Source organism: Misgurnus anguillicaudatus, chromosome 19 (assembly GCF_027580225.2).
Source record: "Misgurnus anguillicaudatus chromosome 19, ASM2758022v2, whole genome shotgun sequence".
Lineage (NCBI taxonomy): Eukaryota > Metazoa > Chordata > Actinopteri > Cypriniformes > Cobitidae > Misgurnus > Misgurnus anguillicaudatus.
The window spans coordinates 15,942,564-15,966,583 of record NC_073355.2 but is presented as its reverse complement, the minus strand read 5'-3'; the positions used below and the strand labels follow the sequence as shown (position 1 = coordinate 15,966,583).

General features: G+C 37.3%; 1 protein-coding gene and 1 long non-coding RNA gene across 3 annotated transcripts in view; one reads left to right on the top strand and one right to left on the bottom strand.

The window, feature by feature from the left end:
• The window catches only part of baiap3 (BAI1 associated protein 3), a 71,666-nt gene continuing 47,646 nt past the window's right edge, over positions 1-24,020 (top strand). Inside the window, exons 1-2 of one of the 2 annotated variants that reach the window (XM_055189791.2) lie at positions 1-1,064; positions 21,512-21,673. In XM_055189791.2, coding sequence (XP_055045766.2) covers positions 21,525-21,673 — 149 coding nt within the window. In that variant the 5' untranslated portion in view covers positions 1-1,064; positions 21,512-21,524. Of the gene's footprint in view, positions 1,065-5,115; positions 5,453-21,511; positions 21,674-24,020 lie in introns of those variants that run through there. The other variant, XM_055189784.2, reaches the window with a different exon arrangement.
• The window catches only part of LOC129431787 (uncharacterized), a 134,060-nt gene continuing 115,503 nt past the window's right edge, over positions 5,464-24,020 (bottom strand). The window contains exon 5 of the long non-coding RNA XR_012359163.1: positions 5,464-6,739. This is a non-coding gene — a long non-coding RNA (uncharacterized lncRNA). The remainder of the gene's footprint in view (positions 6,740-24,020) is intronic.

Here is a 24,020-nt window from a genome sequence, read left to right as displayed (position 1 = left end):
TAATTCCACACAAAAATGGGCTACCAACCACAACACCTCATCTTCATAATAGAGTATTGCATGGACAAACACAGCTCGCAATTATTCAAAAAAAGAATCCGGCTTAGTTCTATTCTCTGCATTTCAAATCCCACAATAGTTTTTTGCGACAGTCTGCATAATTAGTATCATAATACAAAACAGTCCTCAGAACCTTTTAGAGTCATTTGTGCACGGCGAGGGAGTTTTACAGTAACCTCAAGGGTCTTGTTGATTGCCATCTTTGAGTAGCTGGTTAAATAAGATTAACGAACAATGCAAATTATAGTTCTGCAATGCAAATTAAATCATTAACCCTGTTACCATCTCTTTTTACCTGTGTTGATATTCATCTCCTTGTTTCATAAGTGCAGATTGCCATTTAAAGACATGGACCGCTTTCCTCCCTGACGACTGTTTAATTATAAATGTCATATTTCCTCTGTAACCAGAGTCTTCTTCATTCAGTATTTATATATGATTTGCTCAATGTAATAGGAAATCACACAGCTTTATTAAATGTCACAATCAGACCAGGGGGAACATCTTCCAGTGCGTTTCAGAGCTGACATGTATGCATAAACTTCTCAAAACCTTGCTTGCGTACCTTGCAGGCAATCTGTCTTAAAGCTGTAGTTGTTTTACTGATGCTGTGCGGCAGGCGCTTCATTAGTGCACCACCCGAGCTGGTTCAGACTATCTGATGTGCCCATGGAAACCGACATTGTGAACCTCTGATCAAAAAACAAAATATACTCAACTGGAATGATCAACCACATCTTTTAGAATTTACCACGTTTAGCAGATATTGTGGCACGTGTTTGAAAACTCAAAGATTTACCTTGAGGGTTTGAATCGAATTGATCTCCATTTGCCGGTGCGTTTGACATTTCTATATTTGTCATTCCAAGAAATATTGCTCCTGTATTCGTGCCTGGCTGTTTACAGAGCAGCGCTTGGTTATTTTTTGACTCAGATGATTATAAAGCCTTCAGAATTAACCAGGTTTCTACTTGAATGACTCATAACATTTGAGCTTCATGCTGGTAAGTAAACAGATTTATTTAATTAGAAACTGCACTTCACTGCACTGCATTTCTAATGAACAAATGGTTTGAACAAATTAATTGATAAAAGAAGTATGTAAACACTTAAATTTAGGAAAATAAACTTTTGGGGCTGACATGAAGTTGTTTTTCACAATCCTAAGAAACATGTTTTTCTTCAAATTGGTCTTGATTGTGTATTACAGCGTTAAGGAAACTCTTAGTACCTTTATATGAATAATTGCAATTATACAGAGATGTCTGTATGATGTGCTTCTACCCATAAAAGCCTAAAGTGCAATCTATGATGAACGCTTGAAAGAAATGTTTCCATTTGATCCTTTCATACTGTGCATTTAAATACAAAATAGTGCACAGCTCCACAAGTGGGCTGGTGAAAGTGGAAACCTCTAGAGCTTCAAAGGACTCATCAATTGCGGCAACACCGGCTATTTATAAAGTGCGGGCCTTAATTCTTCATATTATAAGCACTCCGTATTTGCAGGAAAACAACACGGTAACATCATGTTCAAATTTAATTCAGTCTGATCTGACGGCTTAGTGTGCACTCAGTGAGAATGAACATTATAAGGAAGTCTCAGGATGTGTTGACAATTTAAAGACCGGTTAAAGTAATTTATGACAATTGTTTCTTAACACGTTATAAATGTATGAAACGCGTTACAAAGACTGTAAACAGTTTATCCTCATTTCTGAGTTCAGGATTATTTTGGCACTGTTAAAACGGTGGCTCGATGATGCACCGAGCATGGCCCCGCCCCAACACAATAACGAGCATCCATTTAGGTTGTTGCGGTATTTGAAAGCTGAGAGACGAAAACTTTCCTGCGAGTGGGTGTGGTTTCAGCGCCAACAGCGGACACCCCCCACCTTTTCCCAAGATTTTGATTTTCAATTTTTCGTCATTCAAATTTTTCCAACTCTACATCTCACGAGAATTCGTACATATTTTACGAGTTGGCTACACTGAAAAAAATGATTCATTGAATTTAATCAATTTTTTTAAGTTAAGCGGTTGCAGTCAATTTATTTAAGCTACATTTAAACAAAAAAGATTAGTAAAGTAAAATAAAATATAAAACTTTTGTTTAAATGTAGCTTAAATAAATTGATTGCAACCACTTAAAAAATTCAATGAATCATTTTTTTCAGTGTAATTCGTATGAACTCATACGACCACATTCGTACGTTTTTGTACGATTTGCCTTGACCCCGGGGACGTTGGGTTTAGGACCGAGGGGTTCGGTTTCATTGTTGTTGTTTTTTTCATGAGAATCCATTTTTGCACAATTAACTTCGTATGAATTCATACGAATTAGCCAACTTGTAAAATATGTACGAATTCTCGTGATATCAGGCTGAATTTTTCTGTGGTGTAGAACATATTTAATATCGGACTTTACACAGACTTTTTCAATCATTTTTGCCATCAAAAGTTTGCCTGTACGGTACATAATCTTAACTAATTTGACATGAGATGATCCTACTGTGTAGCCTGGGTTTCCCCATGCTGCCTTGCGCGCAAATTTATTCACGCTGCAAGTCTAGCATGGAAACTATGGACAAATTTTGCCCCTGAAATAAGGAACCAATCACAGAACGGGGAGGGGGCAGCAAGACGATGACAATCTCTATGCGACACACCGAAGCAGTTTTGTTATTTGTTATAACACGGCAACAGACGCAAAGTTACTTTTCAATAAAGCCTTATACAGTGTTCGAAGTAGTTTTGAACGCAAGTTTATTTAAAAAAGAGCAACTTTTGGCGTTAAACAATTTCATATCCAAGAAGGATGTTTGGATAGGGCAAGACATAATAGCCACAGAGTTTTATAGGACCAACCTGCTATAGGCATCGTCGTCGACGAAGTCTATTTAACGTGTAAATGGTAAGTGGTATTTATATTATATTGTCACAGTGCCACTAAATTGTGTTGTTTTTCAAATATCAATATACAGCTCCCGGTTTAGTTGCATAGCTTTCAGCTGTGTGCACACACAAACCGATAAAAGTCACTCTACATACGTCATCTGGTATAATTGAAACGATTGGCTATGACCTACATACAGAAGCATTTCATAGACATTCGTAGCGCCCAATAAACGGCTCTGTGCATTCGTAAACCACGCCTCAAATACGAGAAAATGAGCATGTGGTTCCCATACCACGTCTCATTCTCTTTGAGACTGATCTGGTGTTAGCCAGGCTACCTACTGTGTATGGCAGAAATAAAAATGTGAATATATTTTTACATCTTTTATAAAAAATTTTGTACATGCCCCATAACATGCCGGTTCTTGGTGAATACCACCGTCCATTTCCGCTATTCAAGCATGCTGCAATTCAAGACGTAGCTGTGAAATCAATAAAACCAAATAACCCCACACCTTTTTCTGCACAGGTAAAGCCATTACGCACTTCTTCCAGGCATTCGAAAATCCTTCGCCCCGAGAAGATGCCCGGCTGGTGCATTGTTTTATTGTCTCTGCTAAAGAGTCATTTCAGTGTACTGAGAGACACCTCACCCCAGCAGCTACGTAATTAATGTGTCCGAGCCTATTTATAGTAGCGAGAAAAGGCAGTGGAGACGTGGGTGGTGTAGATGGGTGAGGGCTGCTGTTGGTGGCAGGGAATGAGGACTGATCCGGGGGGTAGTGACACCTTGCATTGCCTCATAGGCGTAAAGCTTCATCTGTAGATGAAAAATACCTAAACGTCCCAAGACTTGGTCCAATGTTGCAATAAAACCAATTTCAAGATTAGTCATCTTTAGTACAAAAATAATATCAGTTGACTGTGTTTTCCTCAGTGTGCACTAATTGAGATCTTTTCATAAAAACTTAACTGAAAGCTCCCATTTGGGACTTTAAACGCAATTAACAGCTGGTATTTGACAATGATTGTGCTTTAATTGTTTTTTTATTGACTCGAATTTGTCTGTTGAGAATGACATTGGCTATTCCAACAGCTGTCGACATTCATCTATGTATTTTCATGTGTTGGATCAATCCATAATCAATGACTACAGCTCAAAAACATCAGCTTGTAATAATCACGATTGATTTAAAAGACCATCGCCAAATTTGTCTCCTTCCATGTAGTATTTTAGTTCAAACCAGTACGGAACAATTAAATGGATATGATGTTTTGATGCAGCAGCATTACAGAAAAATCCTCTCAGATATTTATGGGGCAGGTAATTTTACTCTTGTATATCAGAGGAGTAATTTGTAGATACTCCCCAATGTTCTTTACTTTATTCTGGCCCTGCGGTCTAAAAGCATCATGTCTCATCGTATTCTCGCGTGTATGTGTCTGAACACAAGGCTCTCACACGTTCGGTGTGTGACGGCATGAGTCACCACACTGTTCGGGAGCTTGGGTCCATGGTTCTGTTTTACTCGTATTAATAAATGTCTCAGTTCTTCTGTGTCTGGATAGCACCTCCTCCTACTGTTTTGCCTAATTGGGACAAAATAGAGGAGACCTACATAAATGTCAAGCCTCGGTTGGGTTTTCTTTTCACTGGAACGGCAGCGAAACAACAGTCTAGAGGTTTCATGGAGGTTCTGCAAAAATTGGCCTATTTATGAAATCCTGGCAAGCCCATAGCAATGGAGAGTCAATTATTGAGCATCACGCTATGCTTTATAAAACTGTGAGCTGTTCAGCCTTTGATATTCATCTGTTTGGCAGGCAATACTGATGCTGGGTTTGTTGTCCTCCAAACATTCACACTTTTTATATTCACATACATTTATAGCTGCTTTGCATTATGTGAGCAATTAGTATATACTTATTGTAACAATTATGGCTTAATTCTAGTAAAAAAGTATAAACCACGTCTGTGGTGAATTGATTTTCATTAATATTACCACAAATATATGCTCATGCAATGAAAACATGGCAAATTTGTATTTATAAATATAGTTACCATATTCTTACTATAGTAAACCCTTTTGGAATATAAAATTAACTAATTATGTTTCTTGATGCACACTACACGTAAGAAATATGTATATGTCCTCATTTTAAGACTAAAAAAACAACGTGGCAAAGCGTTTCTGTCTTCAAACAGCTGACAGCCCCTCAGCAACAGCTCGAGGCTGAAGTAGTCTACACTTCCCTTGACCATATTTGGATTATACCGGTGCGCGCGCGGGGAGAGGGAAACATCTCAGAGAAATTAAAACGTTTTCCTGTCATCCTATGAGGACAAATTAACGTTTATAGTTTAGTTGACATCTCCCGTCTTAAAGGGGTATACCAAATCAGTCGCGTACATTTCCATGGGCGAAGAAAAGTGTGAGACGGGCAGAAACACTGGCACGAGCATCGCGCAGCAGTGAATGAGAGAGATCCACAGGTGAGCTGCATTTATATCCGTCTGTGTTTTTATTGCATTGCGTGCGTGATATGCATTCATTTATGACACGTTGTGATTGATATGACATGTTATTTGCTTTATTCTGTTGTTCACGTGCACAAGCCAAGAAATAGTATTGTTTTTGTCTTGCTTTAAACATTATGGTGGAGGTTTACCTCAGCTTTATTATTTAACCGGCGCGTGCGTTTGTTTCAATGACCGTTTAAAACTGATTTAGCTTTTAAAGTGTGTGATTTCATATGTTTTTACTGCTTATGTACAGTTTATGTGCTAGAATAGTTCGCCACCTGTAGCTACAGTATGTCGCATCATCAGATGTTATGGATGGTGAAGTAGCGCAGTTTACAAAGAAGCGGATTTATAACTCTAGTTTAGATAAACTGACTGACAGAATATTTTGCTTTAAAACAATATCATCTTGTTTCATATCCATCATGCACTGAATAATAATAAAAAGTTAAAGTCATACATTTTGTAATGCACATCACAAGTTTGTTGGTCTGTATTGCGCATTTTCTTATCAAGTTCAGATTTCTGTTTACTTCAAAAACAAGGAGTTTTGTGGCGCAGCCTGAAAGAAAAAAAGAAAATAATGTAGAAATGCTAAAAATTACAAAGTTAAATATATGTATTTAAATGCAACGCATATTTTATTTTACCCTTAAGAATTGCGATGGCGCAATGGTGCGCAAGGGAGTTAGTTGCCAAGACAACAGCACAAGACACGGTTGACGATTCAAGAAACAAATTATATATGATAATGGAGTGTTGTATATGTATTATAAACTATTGGAAGTACAAATAAAATAATCTTATTTGTAAAATGGCTAGAAAATGAAATGTCTAAAGGGTAAGACCTACCAACTTAATACATAGCCCAGTTAGATAAAGTGGGGTTTATTTATACAAATAAATAAAACATAAATGCATCTTTCAATCTGCGTCTGGTTCAAAGAAACTTGAAGATGCAGAACATTTAGATATATTTCTGTCATCCTATAAGTTTACATATAACCAACATTACCTAAATTTATAATAAATTCTATTAAATGTTTCTTGTCACCATAGAGAATTAAACTCTCCTACAACAGCTGGTCCCACAGGCTTAATTGAATGTGAAAGCACAGACTTTCCTTTAGTGTTTGATTGACAGTTCAAATCTGTGCTGTTCCTAATGGGGGCTTGAGCAGACGTGTGCGCAGAGATTCCTGACACAGGTGAAAGACAGCAGCACTTCTTCTTTTGAGGTAGGCTGTGAACGCCTCACTGGAGATATAGAAAAACAAGTAAAAATTGCATTACCTCTTGTATTTTAATGTGCTGAAATCATGCTGTTTTAAAGTTTAAGAGCCCTTTGACTTGAAACCCATTTCATTAGCTGGCTTTTTCCTCTCTAAAATCATGACGGCTGATCATCATTTCCCCCTTATTTTCATAAAAAAATCAACTGGCCCACTTAAGTAAGAGTGAAATTTCACTGCCTGATGTAAGACATATTTTCAGAAAGTTGCTGTTGATTTGAATTTAGCATGTATTCCACTGGGATTTCAACGAGGGCTTGTTTTTAACCAACCTGCCTTTGTAAATGTCAAATGAATCTAGATGAACTTTCATCATTCGAGACGGATGCACTGCACATGTTATATAGAAAATCAGCAGTCAAAAGCACAATTTATCTTGATAATATTATATATTTTAATTAATATTAATGATAAATATCACTAACAAAACTTGTTAGCAGGAAGCTGCTTTATTTTGTCATTTAATAATAAATATTTTGTGTCATTTATCAGCCTGATCTCTGAGAATTTGTACGTATTTTATTAGTTGGCTAAAAATTCGTACGAAGTGAATCGTACAAATACGTATGATTAAAACAATAATGAAACCCCACCTCTAACCCCAACATCACAGGGGCGAAAGTAAATCGAACAAAAACTTACGAATGTGGTCATACAAATAAATACGAAAATATGTACGAATTGCCATGAGATTGTGTTGCGTTTATTTACTTTAATGTCGTTCTGAACTCTCTGTCACTATTAACTTTCATTGTATGGGAAATGATTTCATCATTATTATAATGGGTTGATTATTAATAAACATTTTATTCGAAAAACATCAAATGTTATATGTCATCATCAGTCTTATCAGTTTCAAGTCGAGTCTTCTGTGCAGAAGCTATTTGGGACAGTCTACATTTACATTACATTATCGTCGCTGTCCTTCAAAAAGCCTGTATGTCCAAATTCACTTTTTTTTTAAAGGGGTTATCGCATGAAAATCAGACTTTTTCTGTGTTTAAGTGCTATAATTGGCTCCCTAGTGCATCTGTCAACCTAGAAAACATGAATAAGATTAACCCAGTAACTTTGTTTGGGCTATTCTTTGCAAGCATGTAAAAAATTAGGTTGTTCAGATTTTGCCTGTTTTGTGAGGTAGGTAGCAAGGCAGATTACAATAATACCGCCCCTTAATCTGCACTTTCCAACCATGGCACTGCAATTTAGGGCAGAGAGAAACAGAGAGAGAAAAGTATTTGACAGCACAATTGAGTTTCAATTGCAACAAACACAAATGGGTGATTCTCACGAAATCCAGATTTAGAAGGTGTCCAGCATCAGAATTTGTAAAAAGCCCTTGAAGCCATTTTTTATTTTTTGCATATATAAGATTAAGGTCTGAACTTACTATAACCATTATTTTTAGAGGATTTTAAAAATATTTCCTATAAAATATTTTAATTTTTTTGATTATCATTATCAAAAACTATTATTACCACAACATGATATTACATTAAATATATGCATTTACAAACTCATGTTTCAGTAATGAGAACTAAAAAGTTGTCTAGGTACTATGACAAACAAAACTTTAACTTTTATCTGGAGAGATAAAATAAGAACTGCTTAGTGTGTCACAGTCAATTATGTCCCTTCCAACAATGTTTTTTTTAAATGTTAGTTCCTTAAGTGCTTAAACAATGATTGAAAATTGTAGCGGAGGATGAGACAATTGTGTCATTTATATTCCTTATTATTGTCTCTATACATTTACCAATGATCACCAAATACCACATGTTTCTTTACTGTAAATGTTTATAGTATAACATGCACTGAAGCTTTTAATGTTTTAGATTTTTTAATTATAAATATTTCCATGTCAAAGAACCCAAATCCAGTCATGGACTCGTTGCGGTAATGAAAATTTTCCCCTTTAATGTGGAAAAAACATGTTTGTAACTGTATGCTTCTTGTTTTGATATCATTTACTTTTATTATCAAAATGTTTCATGACACCTCATAAGTCAAATTTTTATAGAATCACCCCAAAATGGCACATTTTTGCTCACACCTACAAAGTGGCAATTTTAACATGTTATAATAAATGATCTGTGGGGTATTTTGAGCTAAAACTTCACATATGCACTCTAGGGACACCAAAGACTTATTTTACATCTTATAAAAATTTCATAATATGACCCCTTTAAAAAAAGGAAAAAGCCTGATCTAACGAGAATTTGTACGTATTTTACAAGTTGGCTAATTTGTATGAAGTGAATCGTAGAAAAACATTGGATAATCACAAAAAACAATAACAGAACCCCACAGCGGCAAAAGCAAATGTACGAAAATGTACAAATGTGGTCGTACGAATTAATACGGATTAGCCACCCCGTAAAATACATATGAATTGCCACATGTATATGATTAGACACTGCTAATCACTTTTTATTGGTTAAATATTTGCAAAACCCATTGACAAACATAAACGGTGACCAAAAGCAATGATTTTCACTGTAAAAAAATTCCATAGAAATTGCAGCTGGGTTGCCGGTAACTTACCGTAGATTTAAAATTATGTTTTTTACTGGCAACATTTCGTTCAAAGTTAAATGAACATTAAACATTTACAAGTCTTTGTCTTAACAGAGTAAAACTAATAAAACAGCATCAAGCTAAACATTCTGGGAAACAAAATCTGAAGCAAAAAAGGTTGATGATGATTTCTGGTTCCCAGAATGGTTTGCATGAGGCTGTTTTTGTATAGTTTTATTCTGTAAAGATATAGACTTGTTAATATTTAAAATTTATTTAACTTTGAACAAACTCTTGCCAGTAAATAACACAAATGTAAATTTACGGTAAATTACCGGCAACCCAGCTGCAATAACATTGTAATTTCTACGGATTTTTTTACAGTGTATGGCATAAAATATAATATAAGATAATAAGCAAAATATGGAGATACGAAATTTCAGAACGACAGCGACGAATTATATATTTACGTTTTTGTGTTCGTTTTTTATTTTTATGTTATATGAATATGCTTTTAAGTATCCATGATAGTCAGGTTGCTAACTCTCTCTCTGCAGACAGCAAATCAGCTCATTAGATTTTGTCGAAAAATTAATTTACTGTCACAGTTCAGTGTTGCACAACACGCTCACAGGAAACCACTGTGTCATTGTACGTCAGTCCAATTTGTTCCATCACACATTGAGCATTAATGCATGTAAACATCTCAAATTCCGCCTGAGAAATCTTTAGCCCTATTCTTATTCAGTTTTCTTTCAAAGACACCAATAAGGCTTCACGTTCGATCGATCCAGATTGCAAAACGTCTTTGCGGCGTTATGCCTGACGTTAACGTTGATCAGCACTCCAGATTGGTTGTTTGAGAATGGCCTAGTGGGAAATAAGCTGGCATATCTCCCTGATGGCCATACACCTTTATCAGAACCTGGAGGATTATTGCCCTTATCGACTCCTAGATCATAATGATATGTGCTCCGGTTTTTCCCCTGTAGCACCTCCTCCATTTGACTCAATTCAGGGTGGGAGACCTTTAGATTTGGCATAACATGAGCCCTGTCCCACATCCCGCATTCACAAGCAGCTGTCTGTGTGCTGTCAGTCAGGTTAAAAACCGAAGGGTTTTTGCCTCATGCTTTATTGAATGGTTTCACTCAGGGGAAAAAACTCGGGCTTTTCCACACCCACATAACCGATGCTACTGTCACATTTCGGGAAAGAATCTCACATCTGATAAAGCCGTTTTGTTTTAGAGGACAGAACTGATTGGATTACGTCGCGGTTTGGCAGGTTAAAATATTTGTGTTTATCGTTTCATTATCGAGAGAAAGAAATGGCACTCTTACAGGCAACCTTTAGCCCACCATTCAAAGCTTCATAATGAGAAGGACACTTGACATTTCTCCAATTTATAAAATATTGGAGACACGGTTATGGGCCGTCTCATAGTGCTCATCCATAAAGGACTTCATTGTAAGAGAAGAGAGCTGTGATTGTATCTCTGACAATCACAGGGCCTGCCATCACGAATTATAATGAAAACCTGCTGGATTGGCTTGCTGAGAGCAACATGATAAATAGGAAAGAGTGGGTAGGGGAGAGTGAGGTAAGATGTAAACTGTGACTAATTTATGACACGTGACCATGTATTTTGAATGGGTTCATCATATACATCATGTATGGAGAAATTGTGCAGTAATTTTCCTTTACTGCAGTTATTTTGGTTTTGTACCATGGGACCTCGTTTCTATGTGCCTAGAACCCCTGAGGTAAAAATTAATTGATTTAACACTCCACTAACAATGAAGGCACAAAATTTGTGCTTAAAATATTCAATTCAAGTTTATGTGTATAACACTTTTTTAAGTTTACACTGTTGCGAAGCTGCTTTACAAGAAGACACAATGTAGAATATACATAAGGTTTGAGCCTCCGCTTGGTTTGGAGGTCTTTTAATGCATTTTGTCATCATGGATCTTTTTTTTCCTCTTACAGTCTGAAGACATGCAGGTTAGGTGAACTACAGATGCAAAATAGTCCTTGAAACAGTTGTGTATAGATGAACTTGTCCTCGGCACGAGATGCAGCAATGGCATAAATGAATAATAATAAAAGAATATACATAAAACACAAAATGTCCTAAAAATGAAGTCCTTAAAATGAACTGGCATCATCTTTTCACCAGTGTTAGGTCATCTGACAACTCTGTGGGATGCTGGGTCCGGACTGGAGCTTGCGTAATAACTACTGTAGTTACCTTGGTGTGGGCAACCTGAGATGGAAGTAAAAGACCAGATATACAATAGCATAGCTGCTGTTCATAACATTTTAGGCAAATGATAATTATTATTATACATTTTACAATAGACGTAGAATGAAAAGTTACAAGATGCGTTATGTGTATGCTTGACTGATGAGATGCACCTTTAAATGGACACTCCACTTTTTTACGCAGTGCCTGAAAGTAGTCCCCTTGTTAATTTACAATAGCAGGGGACTATTTTCAGGCAGTGCGTAATATCATTGCGCCTCCTGCAGCCATGTTACAGCAGCAAAGTCCTTGATTATTACGCCAGAATATGAATATAGTTCCTAGCCATATCTGCATAGAAAATCTCAACTTTTATTTTTCAGTCGGCCTTAGTACACAATGTAACTACAGAAGAGTCAAGTTTTAAATAGGAAAAATATCCAAACTCTTTGGTTATTTTTAGCAGGATGCTAATAGTCTAATCAGATTCAATGGATTATGCTAAACTATGCTGAAAGTGGTACCGCCAGACCCGGAGATCGGCTGAATATATTCCAAAATGGTAAAAATCAAATGTTTAATTCTATGGAAGCTGGAAAATAAGATTATTTTCCCTTTAATTTAGATTTAAAATGGGAGAGAGTGTCTGAGCCCAAAACAGTTTTAAGAAGACTATCCCAGAGTTTATGTGCCATCTGAGAAAAAGCTTTATACCTCCTTTGGACTTTTAGTAATCCCTAGGATGTACCAAAAAAGAGTTTGTGATCTTAAAGAAGGAGATGGAGTAGCGCAATTAAAGATCTGTTGAAGGCAGGGTATCTGATTTGATTCAGAAACATTTTTAGTTATGCTGGTTAGAAGTTTCCTAGTCTCGCGAAGCCAGACCTTCAATACTGAAGGTCTGGTGTTTTTCGCTGCTCTTTCTGGACAAAGCCCGCCCACAAGCTGTTTGACCAACATGTCAAACAACCAATCAAAGTATGTTTCATCTAGCGTCACGTTTCGGACTCCCCACAATAACGAGCCGGCTGGCAACAAGTCAGTTATTGAAATAACCAGCCGCAACCGAATAGCATCTAAATAAACAACATTACTCACCATAGAACAACGTTGTGCACTTTATCAACAGCCACACCAATGAGACGCTCCCGTTAAACATCTGTTTGAAGCATATCTCTTCACTTTTTAACACATACAAGCAATTCAGGAAAACCGAACTTTTTGACTACACAAACTGCCTCAAGTAAAACTCTTGGACGTCTTTTAGAGAGTCTATGCTGCGAACTTTGCATATTTTTGAGAATCCAATGTTAAGCTGATCATGGTAACAGGTCATTATTATCCATGTGAACAAGACTGATTCTCTTCCTCAATGGAACGTCAGAGCTCTTTTTTGCAGGGACCGAAACGAATTGCGACACTCACGTCTCCTGGAAATCTGGTTTAGTTCAACCAATCAAAGATGACTTTGACATTCTCACAGGATTTCCAGAAAAGTGTACGAAAAACATCAGACGTTTAGCCAACAGTCTGCGGGCGTGACTTCTGAGGCTGAGACTAGAAGTCTCCTAACATCCTGATAGCAATCACTATTTTAAAGTGTTTAAATGTATTTTTATAAATATGTGTCCTCTGTGAAAGGTGTAGGACCAAAACATGTTCAACAAATCATTGAACCTGGACCAAATTCAATGATTGGACGCATGCAATTTTTGCTCCTTTTCAGTGAAAGTGTTTTGCATGCCACTACGCACCCTGTTCACACAGACATCACATGTCTCCAGCGTATTCACATATGATCTATAAACAGAGGCAAACAAACTTTCCTACTGAATTGACAACCTGCACAGGAGACACAAACGAAAGACATTCTTTGAAACGACAAAAACCATCTGGATCAGCAAAGAGCAAAAACCCGAATTAACATTGGTAACTGGGGTCTGAAAGGGTTGTTAAATTTTTTTTTTTTTGAAAGGTAGGTACATGATATGATTGTTTGAGATGGATTCAGATAGTCTATTTTGATGAAACATTGTGTTGCTTATGTAGTTTGTGTTCCATCACCAATTAGCGTAACAATATTTATGTTTTCAAAATTACAAGCAAACTACTACGTCTGCGCAACCGAATACATGCTGTATCTTATTCCGATTTAAAGAAGCTCTGAGCGAATCTGTGTGACGCCACTTCTTGTTGACGTTTGAAGTGTTGTCAAACAAAACAGAGCGTAGCTAACTCCTTCCTCTCCCTTCCGTGCTTTCTGAAAGAGTCATGGATGCATGCGTAACAATAGTGTAACAATATTTATGTTTTCAAAATTACAAGCAAACTACTACGTCTACGCAACCGAATACATGCTGTATCTAATTCCAATTTAAAGGCGCTCTAAGCGAATCTGTGTGACGTCAGTTTGAAGTATTGTCAAACAAAATGGAGCGTAGCTAACTCCTCCCCCTCTGTTTTGTGCTTTCTGAAAGAGTCATGAACGTGCCCAACCCCCACTCCCAAATCCCTCTTGTCGTTTATTGTCTGGAACACTTTGTTATGTTTCATGGTGGTAGGTTTGGCCACTTTGTTTTTGTTGCAGTTTGTGTAGCCTGGGCTGTCTACAGAGACCGTGTTTTTCTACAGTGTGTTCAGGGGACAGGCAGCTAGCAGATAGTGAGGAGATGTTTACTGTATGAAAAAAAACAGTTGTGTATGTTCGTTATTTTGATAATGTTATTCACTTTGTGGACGTGAATGGGCTTCTGGTCTGTGCATGTTGATGTATTTTGGAGGGGGCGTGGCTTTGGATGGCAATTTGAATGGAGGGTAGGATCTTGATTTTAGTGCTAGTAGGCTACTGTTAGCATTTTTCAAAATCAGATAGGTTAATGTCCCTCTAAATACATAGAAGCTAAATTGTTTAAAATATCCAAAAACTTCACTTGTGTTCGTACCTTATCCAAAATATTTCCAACAATGTTTAAATCCAGAGAAATTTTGACCAGTGTAATGTTCCTCCTTTGTTGTCCATCCATGAATATGATTTTTAAGTCCGTTCAGATTGATTTCCATCTGCAGTGGAGGTGAAGACCACAAATCCCATCATTCTAGCTCCTTCACAGCATCATCAAGCTACGCCTTTGTTATTATTTTGCGACACCTAGCAGCAAAAATTTTATATGCAAAATGATATAATCATAAAAATCTACTTTATTTGTCTTTGGCTGGTGAAAAATTCATGACATATTCACTTCACTGACAATTGGGTGGTGCGGTTCACATCTCACATTAAACAGATACAGTACGTACCAACCAAGAATTTGTCATTGTTGACTTCTTTCTTTGGATGGCATATCTTGTCAGGAAGGATTTGACACAGAGAAATGAGGCAGTGTGGCAGGCTGTTGAAAGCATTATACAGCAGCCCTGCCTCATTTTACTTGACAAAGATCAGGAGGTTAACTCATCTATATGAATGAGAACGAAAATCTATTACAAATGAGTCGTTCAGCTTCTGTATATGCACGACAGCAGGAATGTATTCAAAAGAACATTATGAAATCAATAAAACAATTCTGTAACAATTTGAGAAACGGAAATCAATGAATTCAGAATGTGATCTGATTTTGCTTATCTCAGGAGAGCACTATTAACTTAAACGTAGGAAGTTTATGAGTTCAGGAATGGGGCATCCAGCAACACCGAAAGATAAATAAGTTAAATCTAACCCCAAATCCCAGTTCACCACCTCCAGCTTAACTGACAAAAGGTGATGTAACGAAAACAAGAGCATGCTTTGTGTAGCTTTTGTCGAATTCTGTGTACCTGCGCCGGCGGCTTGTCTCTCTCCGCCGTTACCATAGAGACCCTTCCATCCCCAACGGAGAAGCCTTTGACTGCCAGCTTTTACCATCTCTCTATTGAGCAACGGTGTCACTCACGAGTCTGTGCAGGAGATAGAGCAGCTCAGCGGGGACCACCGGTCGGAAAGAAGCTGATGTTGCACTCTTAGCTACGCCAGTGGTCCCTTGGCAGCTGTTGCCTTGTGTTGGTTAGCATGTCAGTTCTCACCTTTCATGGGAGCTGATGACTGAAACAGAGTGACATCCACTTCAGATGGCGTGATGCCTAATTGAAATGAGTTCACCTGGGAAACAGCTGCTCGCTGGCCTGCCGCTAATTGCAACCGTAAGAGCTCAGGTGAAGGCACCGCAGCGCTTTTCAATGCGTGTCACTCGATTTCAGCACGGCGACCGGTGGAATTTGCACTGCGATTCTGCGAAACTGCTTTACTTTGTCTGCTTCGCTGAGGTCTCTTAATGCATGTCTGGTCAAATTATGGGGTTGTGAAAAGCAAACACGTCGTTTCCTTATGTCCAGCAGAGTTAATCCACTGAGGGCAGCTACAGTATAGACATGAGCTTGGGCTTTAATATCTTATAATATACTTAGACCAAGTTATAAATGACCAGTTTAATCCTTTTATCGCATGTTTAGGACCATTATAGACTGTTTCAGTGGCAATAACATAAACAGCTTTTGTGGCCCAAACTTAATTTCTTGTAGACATCCGTTAAAAGAATCAATAACAACAGAGTCCATCTAGAGGAGATTATTTCTGATAACAAGCAAAATAAATATCATTTAAATAACCTTAGTTTAAATCATATAGCTAAAGCATATCAACTACTACACTGAGCTAATGTTACTGTGTAAAATTAATAACATGATCTCACGGAAAATCGTTTAATAGTCATGCAAAATTTTATTAATTTATTCGTGTCCATGGGACGAAATTCAGATTTTTTACGTGCCTTGAGCACGAATGTCTTTTTCGTGACACGAATTTCTATAAATAGTTTTTCTTGTCCATGGCGTGACTTTCTTTTTCATGTCATTTTATGTATTGTTTTCTAATTTTTTCCTATTTTTAAATCATTGTCGCTTGGAGTTGGGGTTAGATTTGGGGTTTGGGTTAGGATGTACTTTTATGTATAGGTGTCTATATGAAGAGTTTCGTTGCAAAACATCCGTTTTTAACATTTTTGTCAAAACATGTTTATTATTATGTTATCATGTTATTATTTTGTTTTATGGTGCTACTTAGCTGTATTTTTTGAGTTATGAAGGTTTAAATCAAAACAAACCAACTGCAGTTGAATTGATATTAATTGGAATGCACAACCAAAAAACGAGATTAATGAAAAATTAAAAAAACGGAGATATCTCGTTTTGCAACGAAACTCTTCATATGTTTTTCTTCTGCTTTTATTCTCTCCTGGAGTTGGGATTAGAGTTGGGGTTTGGGTTAATATGTCTAAAAATGTAACAGAAAGTGATTCTTACCTCAACCACAAGTGACAATAATAAGAAAATGGGAAAAAACTATGAGAAAACAATACATAAAATGACACAAAAAAGAAAGTCATGCTACGGACCTGAAAAACTATTTATAGAAATTTGCGGGTGTTTCACGAAAAAGACATTCATGCTCAAGGCACAAAAAAAGCTGAATTTCGTGCCATTTTTGTCCACGAAAAAACACGACTTTCCGTGAGATCAGTTTGAAAATTAATGTATCGAATGTAAGCTACTGATTCTTAACATCTTGCTTGGCTGCCAAACCTCTCCTTACACAGTGGTGTTCAATATCACCCCTCATCTTATAGAAAACAGAAACTTTTTATTTTTGACCATGTATTTGTTTCAGAGGTCAGTTTAGCCACTAGCGACACGGATAAACAAACACAGACCAGAGGTTAACTTCAGGCCAGGCACAACAGTAACAATGCACGTGGATCTGATAAAACAGTCTATAAGGTTGTTAGGGAGGCACTCGCAAGCTGGTATTTGAAATATGTAGGTCAAGCGGGTCTACTTGTAACAATAACAATTTAAAGGGACACTTTTTTGAAAATATGCTCATTTTCCAGACCCTCTAGAGTTAAACATTTTGGAATCCATTCAGCTGATCTCCAGGTCTTGCGGTACCACTTATAGCATAGCATAATCCATTGAATCTGATTAGACCATTAGCATCAAAAATAACCAAAGAGCTTTAAAATTTTTCCTATTTAAAACTTGACTCTTCTGTATTTACATTGTGTACCAAGACTGACGGAAAATTTAAAGTTGTGATTTTCTAGGCTGATATGGCTAGGAACTAGCCCAAAATAGTCCTATTAAAAGTTACCAAGGGGACTATTTTCGGGCACTGCGTAATATCTTATATTAGTACACGATGTAACTATAGAAGAGTCAAGTTTTAAATAGGAAAAATATTGAAACTCTTTGGTTATTTTGTAGCGCGATGCTAATGGTCTAATCAGATTCAATGGATTATGCTAAGCTATGCTAAAAGTGGTACCGCCAGGACCGGATATCAGCTAAATGAATTCCAAAACGGTAAAAATCAAATATTTAACTCTAGGGGAGCTGGAAAATAAGCCTATTTAAAAAAAGTGGAGTGTTCCTTTAAGATTGTATACATTATATAGTACATTTTACCCTTTAACCCAATTTTCTGTGTGGAGGCAATAGATCCCAAACAGAAACAACATTACTATACTATGAGTGTGGCTTTATTATCATCTGTCTATTAAGTAAGATAAATGAATAATTTCAAAACTATTATTACTATTGGGGTCTCTGGAACATAAAAACAATAAGCTTGAAAGTTAACAATCTTGTTCCCGAAAACTCCCACATACCCATCTCAAATCAGTCAAGTGGTTCAAAGTGGTTAAAAATTGACATGAAACACAAGTTGATTGTGACTTATGTCCGAGTGCAACAGCTTCTGAAGAAAAAATTTGAACCATCTTCATGCCATAACTTGTTAGAGGAAGAAAAGTCGTTTTGAGGGTTTTGGCTATAGGAGATAGAGCTACGGCCAAGTAGAAATGTTGGGTTTAGGGGCAGGATAAGGATGAAAACAACCCTCATCCAGCGAGATTTTGACCGGTAGCTGTATCACTTCTAGCCATACACGTTTTGAGGGGATTGGAGGTTATTGTTTTTTGATTATGAGATTATAAGGACACATGAATTAAAAAAATAATGAACTGTACAGATAAATCATTTATTAAAAACACTACAGCATTTCTTAAAAAAATTAAATGACAATTTCGATTATCTGGAGGCTTTTCAGCAAGCAATCTTGGCTAAAACAACACAAAATTTGGGCTGTCTGTGAAAGTCTAATAGATGTCTAATTATAGCCCAATAATAGACAATGCGTATAGTGATGTGTGCGTCATGGTTTTTTCCAACTAGCGGATCATGCTTTTAAGAAATATTTGGCCCGCCCAGCACCACTGTATCTATTTTTACAACCCGCCCGCTCCACATTAAAATAGACATACTCTGCATTTGTAATGTAAGTGAAAGCAAGCTTAATTTCAGCCTCAAAGTGCTTAAAAACAGCACTTTTTGATTACATTGCCCTGTAAACTGGCAACAACATACGCAAATAAACCATAGAAACCAGCATGGTCATATTAATAACAAGATAGGATGATAATAAACATTTTCAACATTTATAAAGCAGCGTTTGTATTCACAAATTCTCGACCTTAATTTCTCCCACACACCTCGTCTTTCATCTTCAATTTTTTTCTCAGTTTGTTTTGATTTTGTGGCTGGCAGTACGAGCTGCTTGGCGCTTTCGTGAGGTATGGGGACATCAAGTTACAAAGAACCTAATATGAAAATATATATTCCCAAATATTTAATATATGCTATAGGGCGGCCATTCCCCACTAGTGGTCCGTGAGGGTACTGCAGGTGGTCAGTGTAAAGGCAAAATAAAATATAAAATAAAATATTTTTTAAGAATATGTATATAAAGAATATTAATATAAATTTTAAATTAAATTGTCAAGTTAAGCCTTCATAGGCAATTTATATGAAACAAAATGGAATGAATAAGGCCTGTTATTATTTTAATTTTCAGTTAGTTTCTTGATCTCACGTTTCTAAAATGTTTTGCAGATGTGCTGTTAAGTGGACTTTATTAAATAATCCCCTAAAATCGCCAAAGGTTTTGATATGTTGACTATATCCAAGTGTTCTTGTTACTGTATGAATTTCATACTACTCCATTGCTATGGAAATAAGCCCGTTGTTCAAATGAACCATGCCCTCGGGCGCTCGAGTAAATAAATAAATAAAATATGTGCCCACTGTTTTGTGCAGTAAACTTTTTTTTAACAAACGTGTTGTACTAATGTGATGACCAGTTATAGTTTTAGTGCTAGTAAACCTATTTAGAGGTGCAGATTAATTCAGGATTTTGTGAAGACATATTTTACTATGAGTATTATGAGGTGGTCCATGAAAATTCTTGATTACAAATAGTGATCCACACACACAAAAAGTTTGAAAACGCCTGCTATAGGGAATTGCATATAATATACATGGTTTTTATTTTGTTTTTAAAGGGGACATATCATGAAAATCATATTTTTTCTATGTTTAAGTGCTATAATTGGGTCCCCAGTGCTTCTATCAACCTAGAAAACGTGAAAAAGAACAACCCAGTAACTTAACCCAGAAAATAGGTCAGTGAAATTTGGCTTCCTTTGTGATGTCAGAAGGGGATAATACCGCCCCTTCATCTGCACTATCCAACCATGTCACTGCTCTTTAGTGCAGAGATCAGATCATTTGCATTTAAAGGGACACAGCCAAAAATGGCATATTTTTGCTCACACCTACAAAGTGACAATTTTAACATGCTATAATAAATTATCTGTGGGGTATTTTGAGATAGAACTTCACTGGGGACACCAAAGATTTATTTGACATATTTAAATAGTCTTGTGAAATGTCCCCTTTAATGACCCACCCCAACCTGCCCCGCAAATAAAGTGACAATTTATTTATCCGCCCAAACCCCAAATGAGACGACCCATGCATCACTATATGCTTAGAACATGTAAAAGAAATGAAAGCAAACAACTTAAACACCTGTTGACTTTCCTTACATGATGAAATATACGTTTAGTATTTGGAAAAAATGGCATGTAACCAAATTCAAGGTTATTTATAGGTTATTTTGGGTTATTCATAGCTGGACTACATTGGGTCTATAGTTAGTCGTGGTTATTGCTTGCTGGGTTTAAACTGGTTCTTGTAATGGTGTAGCAATAATTGATGCACTTGCTTTTAAAACTGTCATTTCATTGTGACAGCGCAAAGCTAAATTCCCAGAATCATGCGAGATCATACTAGAACTAAAACATAGAGCCATAATTGTATTTTATGTCTTTGATCCATAGACAACTGAAACAACGGGGATCTTCAGAACTCCTCCCCATAACATTTAGAGATTTGACAAAAGAGGACATCTACTGTCACGAGATGACAGAAGTGTTTGTACATCTCCACGTGACATCTCAATAAAGATTATTTTCCACCGCTTGTTCTTTCAGATTCTTTCTTTTGTGATCTATTTTCTCACATTCTTTCTTTTTCTCTACAAGTTGTCTTTCCCTTACATGTGACTGCATTTGGCACGCTAGTGAGTCACGCTCACTTCTAACCCAGAATGAAGTGGCTGTTGTTCACGGCTCCCCAAGTTAAGAGCACGGAGTATAATCCCATGATTCCAGTCAATCGTAATCAAGAACTTGCGGCGTCCATCCACGCCACACTTGAGTTCTCAGGTGAAAAATTTCCAGCGTTGTGATATTGAGAGTAGTGGCAGGATTCGCTCCTCAAGCCAATGACCACCTGCTGCAGGCGGCCGAAGACAAATGCGCCTGACACATGCGCTGGACAGAAACAGCATGCGCCCTTTGCAAGTGTGTTTATAACTGAATTATGAGAGGGAGGGATGATGTCTGTAATTATTCATCACACCCGTTGCAAGCTCAACCTTGTTTCTTTGCTCTCTTCTCTCCTGGGTGCTCCCTCGTGTGGCCCTCATTGTTTCCCTTTCTTCTGCTGTGGGTCTGATGCAGTTTTTTGTCTCTGCTGCAGGACGTGAGTGAGCATGTCGACACTGCTGGATCTGAAAAGCAGTGTGCTGAGGCAGGTGCAGAGGAGTCAGTCCCTCAGGACCAGGAGAGAGCCTCCGGCTGCAGCCAGTGCTGGAGGAAGCCCACCGACAATTGCACGCCGCTCTGGCACTACCATACACAGGTGGGTTAAGCACACAGTGAAAGCAAAAACTGTGCATGCACTCAGAATGATACAAGTTCTGGTTATAACCTAAAAGCATGCAACCTGGTGTCTTACAATGCTTCCCAATCCTGGTCCTCGAGCCCCCCCTGCCAGAAAGTTTTATGTCTCTTTATTTAAAACACCTGATTCAACTTATCAGCCTTCAAAAATGGTAAACATGTCTCCCTAACAAATTGATGAGTTAAATCAGGTGTGTTAAATAAGGAGACATCTAAAACGTTCTGGGAGGGGGGCCTCGAGGACCAGGATTGGGAAGCCCTGTCTTAAAACACTCTTCGTTAGAAACCTATTTTTCAGTGGTGTTGTAAAGGACACAAAATCCAAGAAGATGAACAGAAAAATAAACAATAGTAATGTCCATCTTTGAACCATTGACATCTTCGCTTTTTATTTATATATTTTATGAAAGATGCATTCAAAATATGTCTGCATGTTGCATTCGTTTGTTTGGAGTATAATTGAAGTTCAGCTTTGAGAAGAATTTCAGAAAGTTTGGCAAAAAAATACACCTGACAGGACAATGTCAGGAAAAAATGACGGATCAGAAAATATTAAAAACAAATAAAATTGTAATCAATGTATGCCTTATTACTTGTGATTTTTTTGTTTTTCTATGCATTTCTTGTATATAAAACCCAGATTTCTTAATGCACCGTGGTTTGCCTTCAGGCCAAATTATTTTGTACAATGAAGACCTTAAAGGTGCAATGTGTAATTTTTAGATGGATCTCTTGATATAAATGCAAAATAATATACAAAACTATATTATCAGGGGTGTATTAAGACCTTTTTATAATGAACTGCTATGTTTTTATTACCTTAGAATGAGATGTTTTTACCTACATGCACAAAGGGTCCCCTTACGTGGAAGTTGCCATTTTGAGCCGCCATGTTTCTACAGAAGCCCTTAACAGACAAACTATTTTTACTAAGTTGTTTCCGTCAATTCCATGTTTTTCCGGTGGAGGCTACCGTAGCTTCTCTATGCGTTTCAAAAGCGAGGGGTGAGCAGTGGACTGAGCCGTAGGTTGCAATTCACAACCTCACCACTAGATGCCGCTAAAATGTACACACTGCACCTTTAAAACTTGTGTCCATTACCATGCACCTTAACCCGGGCTGGCATTAAAAGAGAGGCTTCTGTGAACACAAACACGTCCTGTAAATGTTCTGGGATCGCTCCCATAAAGAGGACCTAGTCATATTGCCATAACATTCACGGAAAGCATTCTGTGTGAACAATGCCATAAGGGGCGTGCGGTAGTGTGGACGCACGTGTCATGGTAACAAAACGTTATGGGAGTTTTCTCAATCTGAAGGCTGCAGCCTCCGGAAGTCGCATATGAAGGCTGCATACGTCATCAAGCTTGGTTTATTTAAGTTAACTGAGCATTACATTCACAAGTCATAAGCATATTACAACAATTTACGATTAACTAAGAATAATAGTCAACTTTAAAGTTGTTAATATTCTGAAATTAGACAGTATGATGACGTATGCAGCCTACAAATGCGACCTCTGGAGGCTACAGAAACATGGTTCAGATCTTTGACACGGGGGATTTAAAGCAGATCAACATTCAGGACGAGAAATGTCTGCAAACTGGACTGAAGTTGAAATCACACACTCCTTATGATCTCTTCATAAAAAATGTACACACGTAGCCTGGGAAAACCCAGACAACTTCCGGCAAATTTAGATTTGCCCTGCAAAGAGTCTGGCAAAGAGGCCATTCAAACCCATTTCTAATCCGTCAAAATTACGGGACCAGAAATGTTGACGACAGCGCAGCGACAGTGAAGCAGATTTTATACATTACAAAGATGGATGCTGCCATGGAGCATCACTCGTTCGAATCAGCTATCGCGTCTGTTTTAAGCAATTTAAACTTTTCCTTTTTGTTCAAACCCGAGCAAAGAACAACACTCAAAGCCTTCATATCTAAAAACATTTTTTGCTGTCTTACCGACTGGATCTGATATAGCTCTGCATACATCCTCTCCTTCATCGCTGTGATTGGTTTTAGGTCTATCCAATTGCGACCAGAGGTATTTGAGCGACGTCTGTTGGTGACGCCCCCTTGGAAATGATTTGTCTATGAATGTTTGCCAGACCATAACTCAGTTACTACTCAGAATGGGCTGGTTTTAACCAGGCTAGCATGCAAGTGGTTTCTCGAGAAAAAAAATATAATTATATAATTGATATAATTGGCAAACTTCAGACGCTGTGGAAAAAACCTACCAAGTGCAAGAATTTAAATATGTTATGTGTCTTTCCGGGATCTTTAGGGTATGCTTGTGA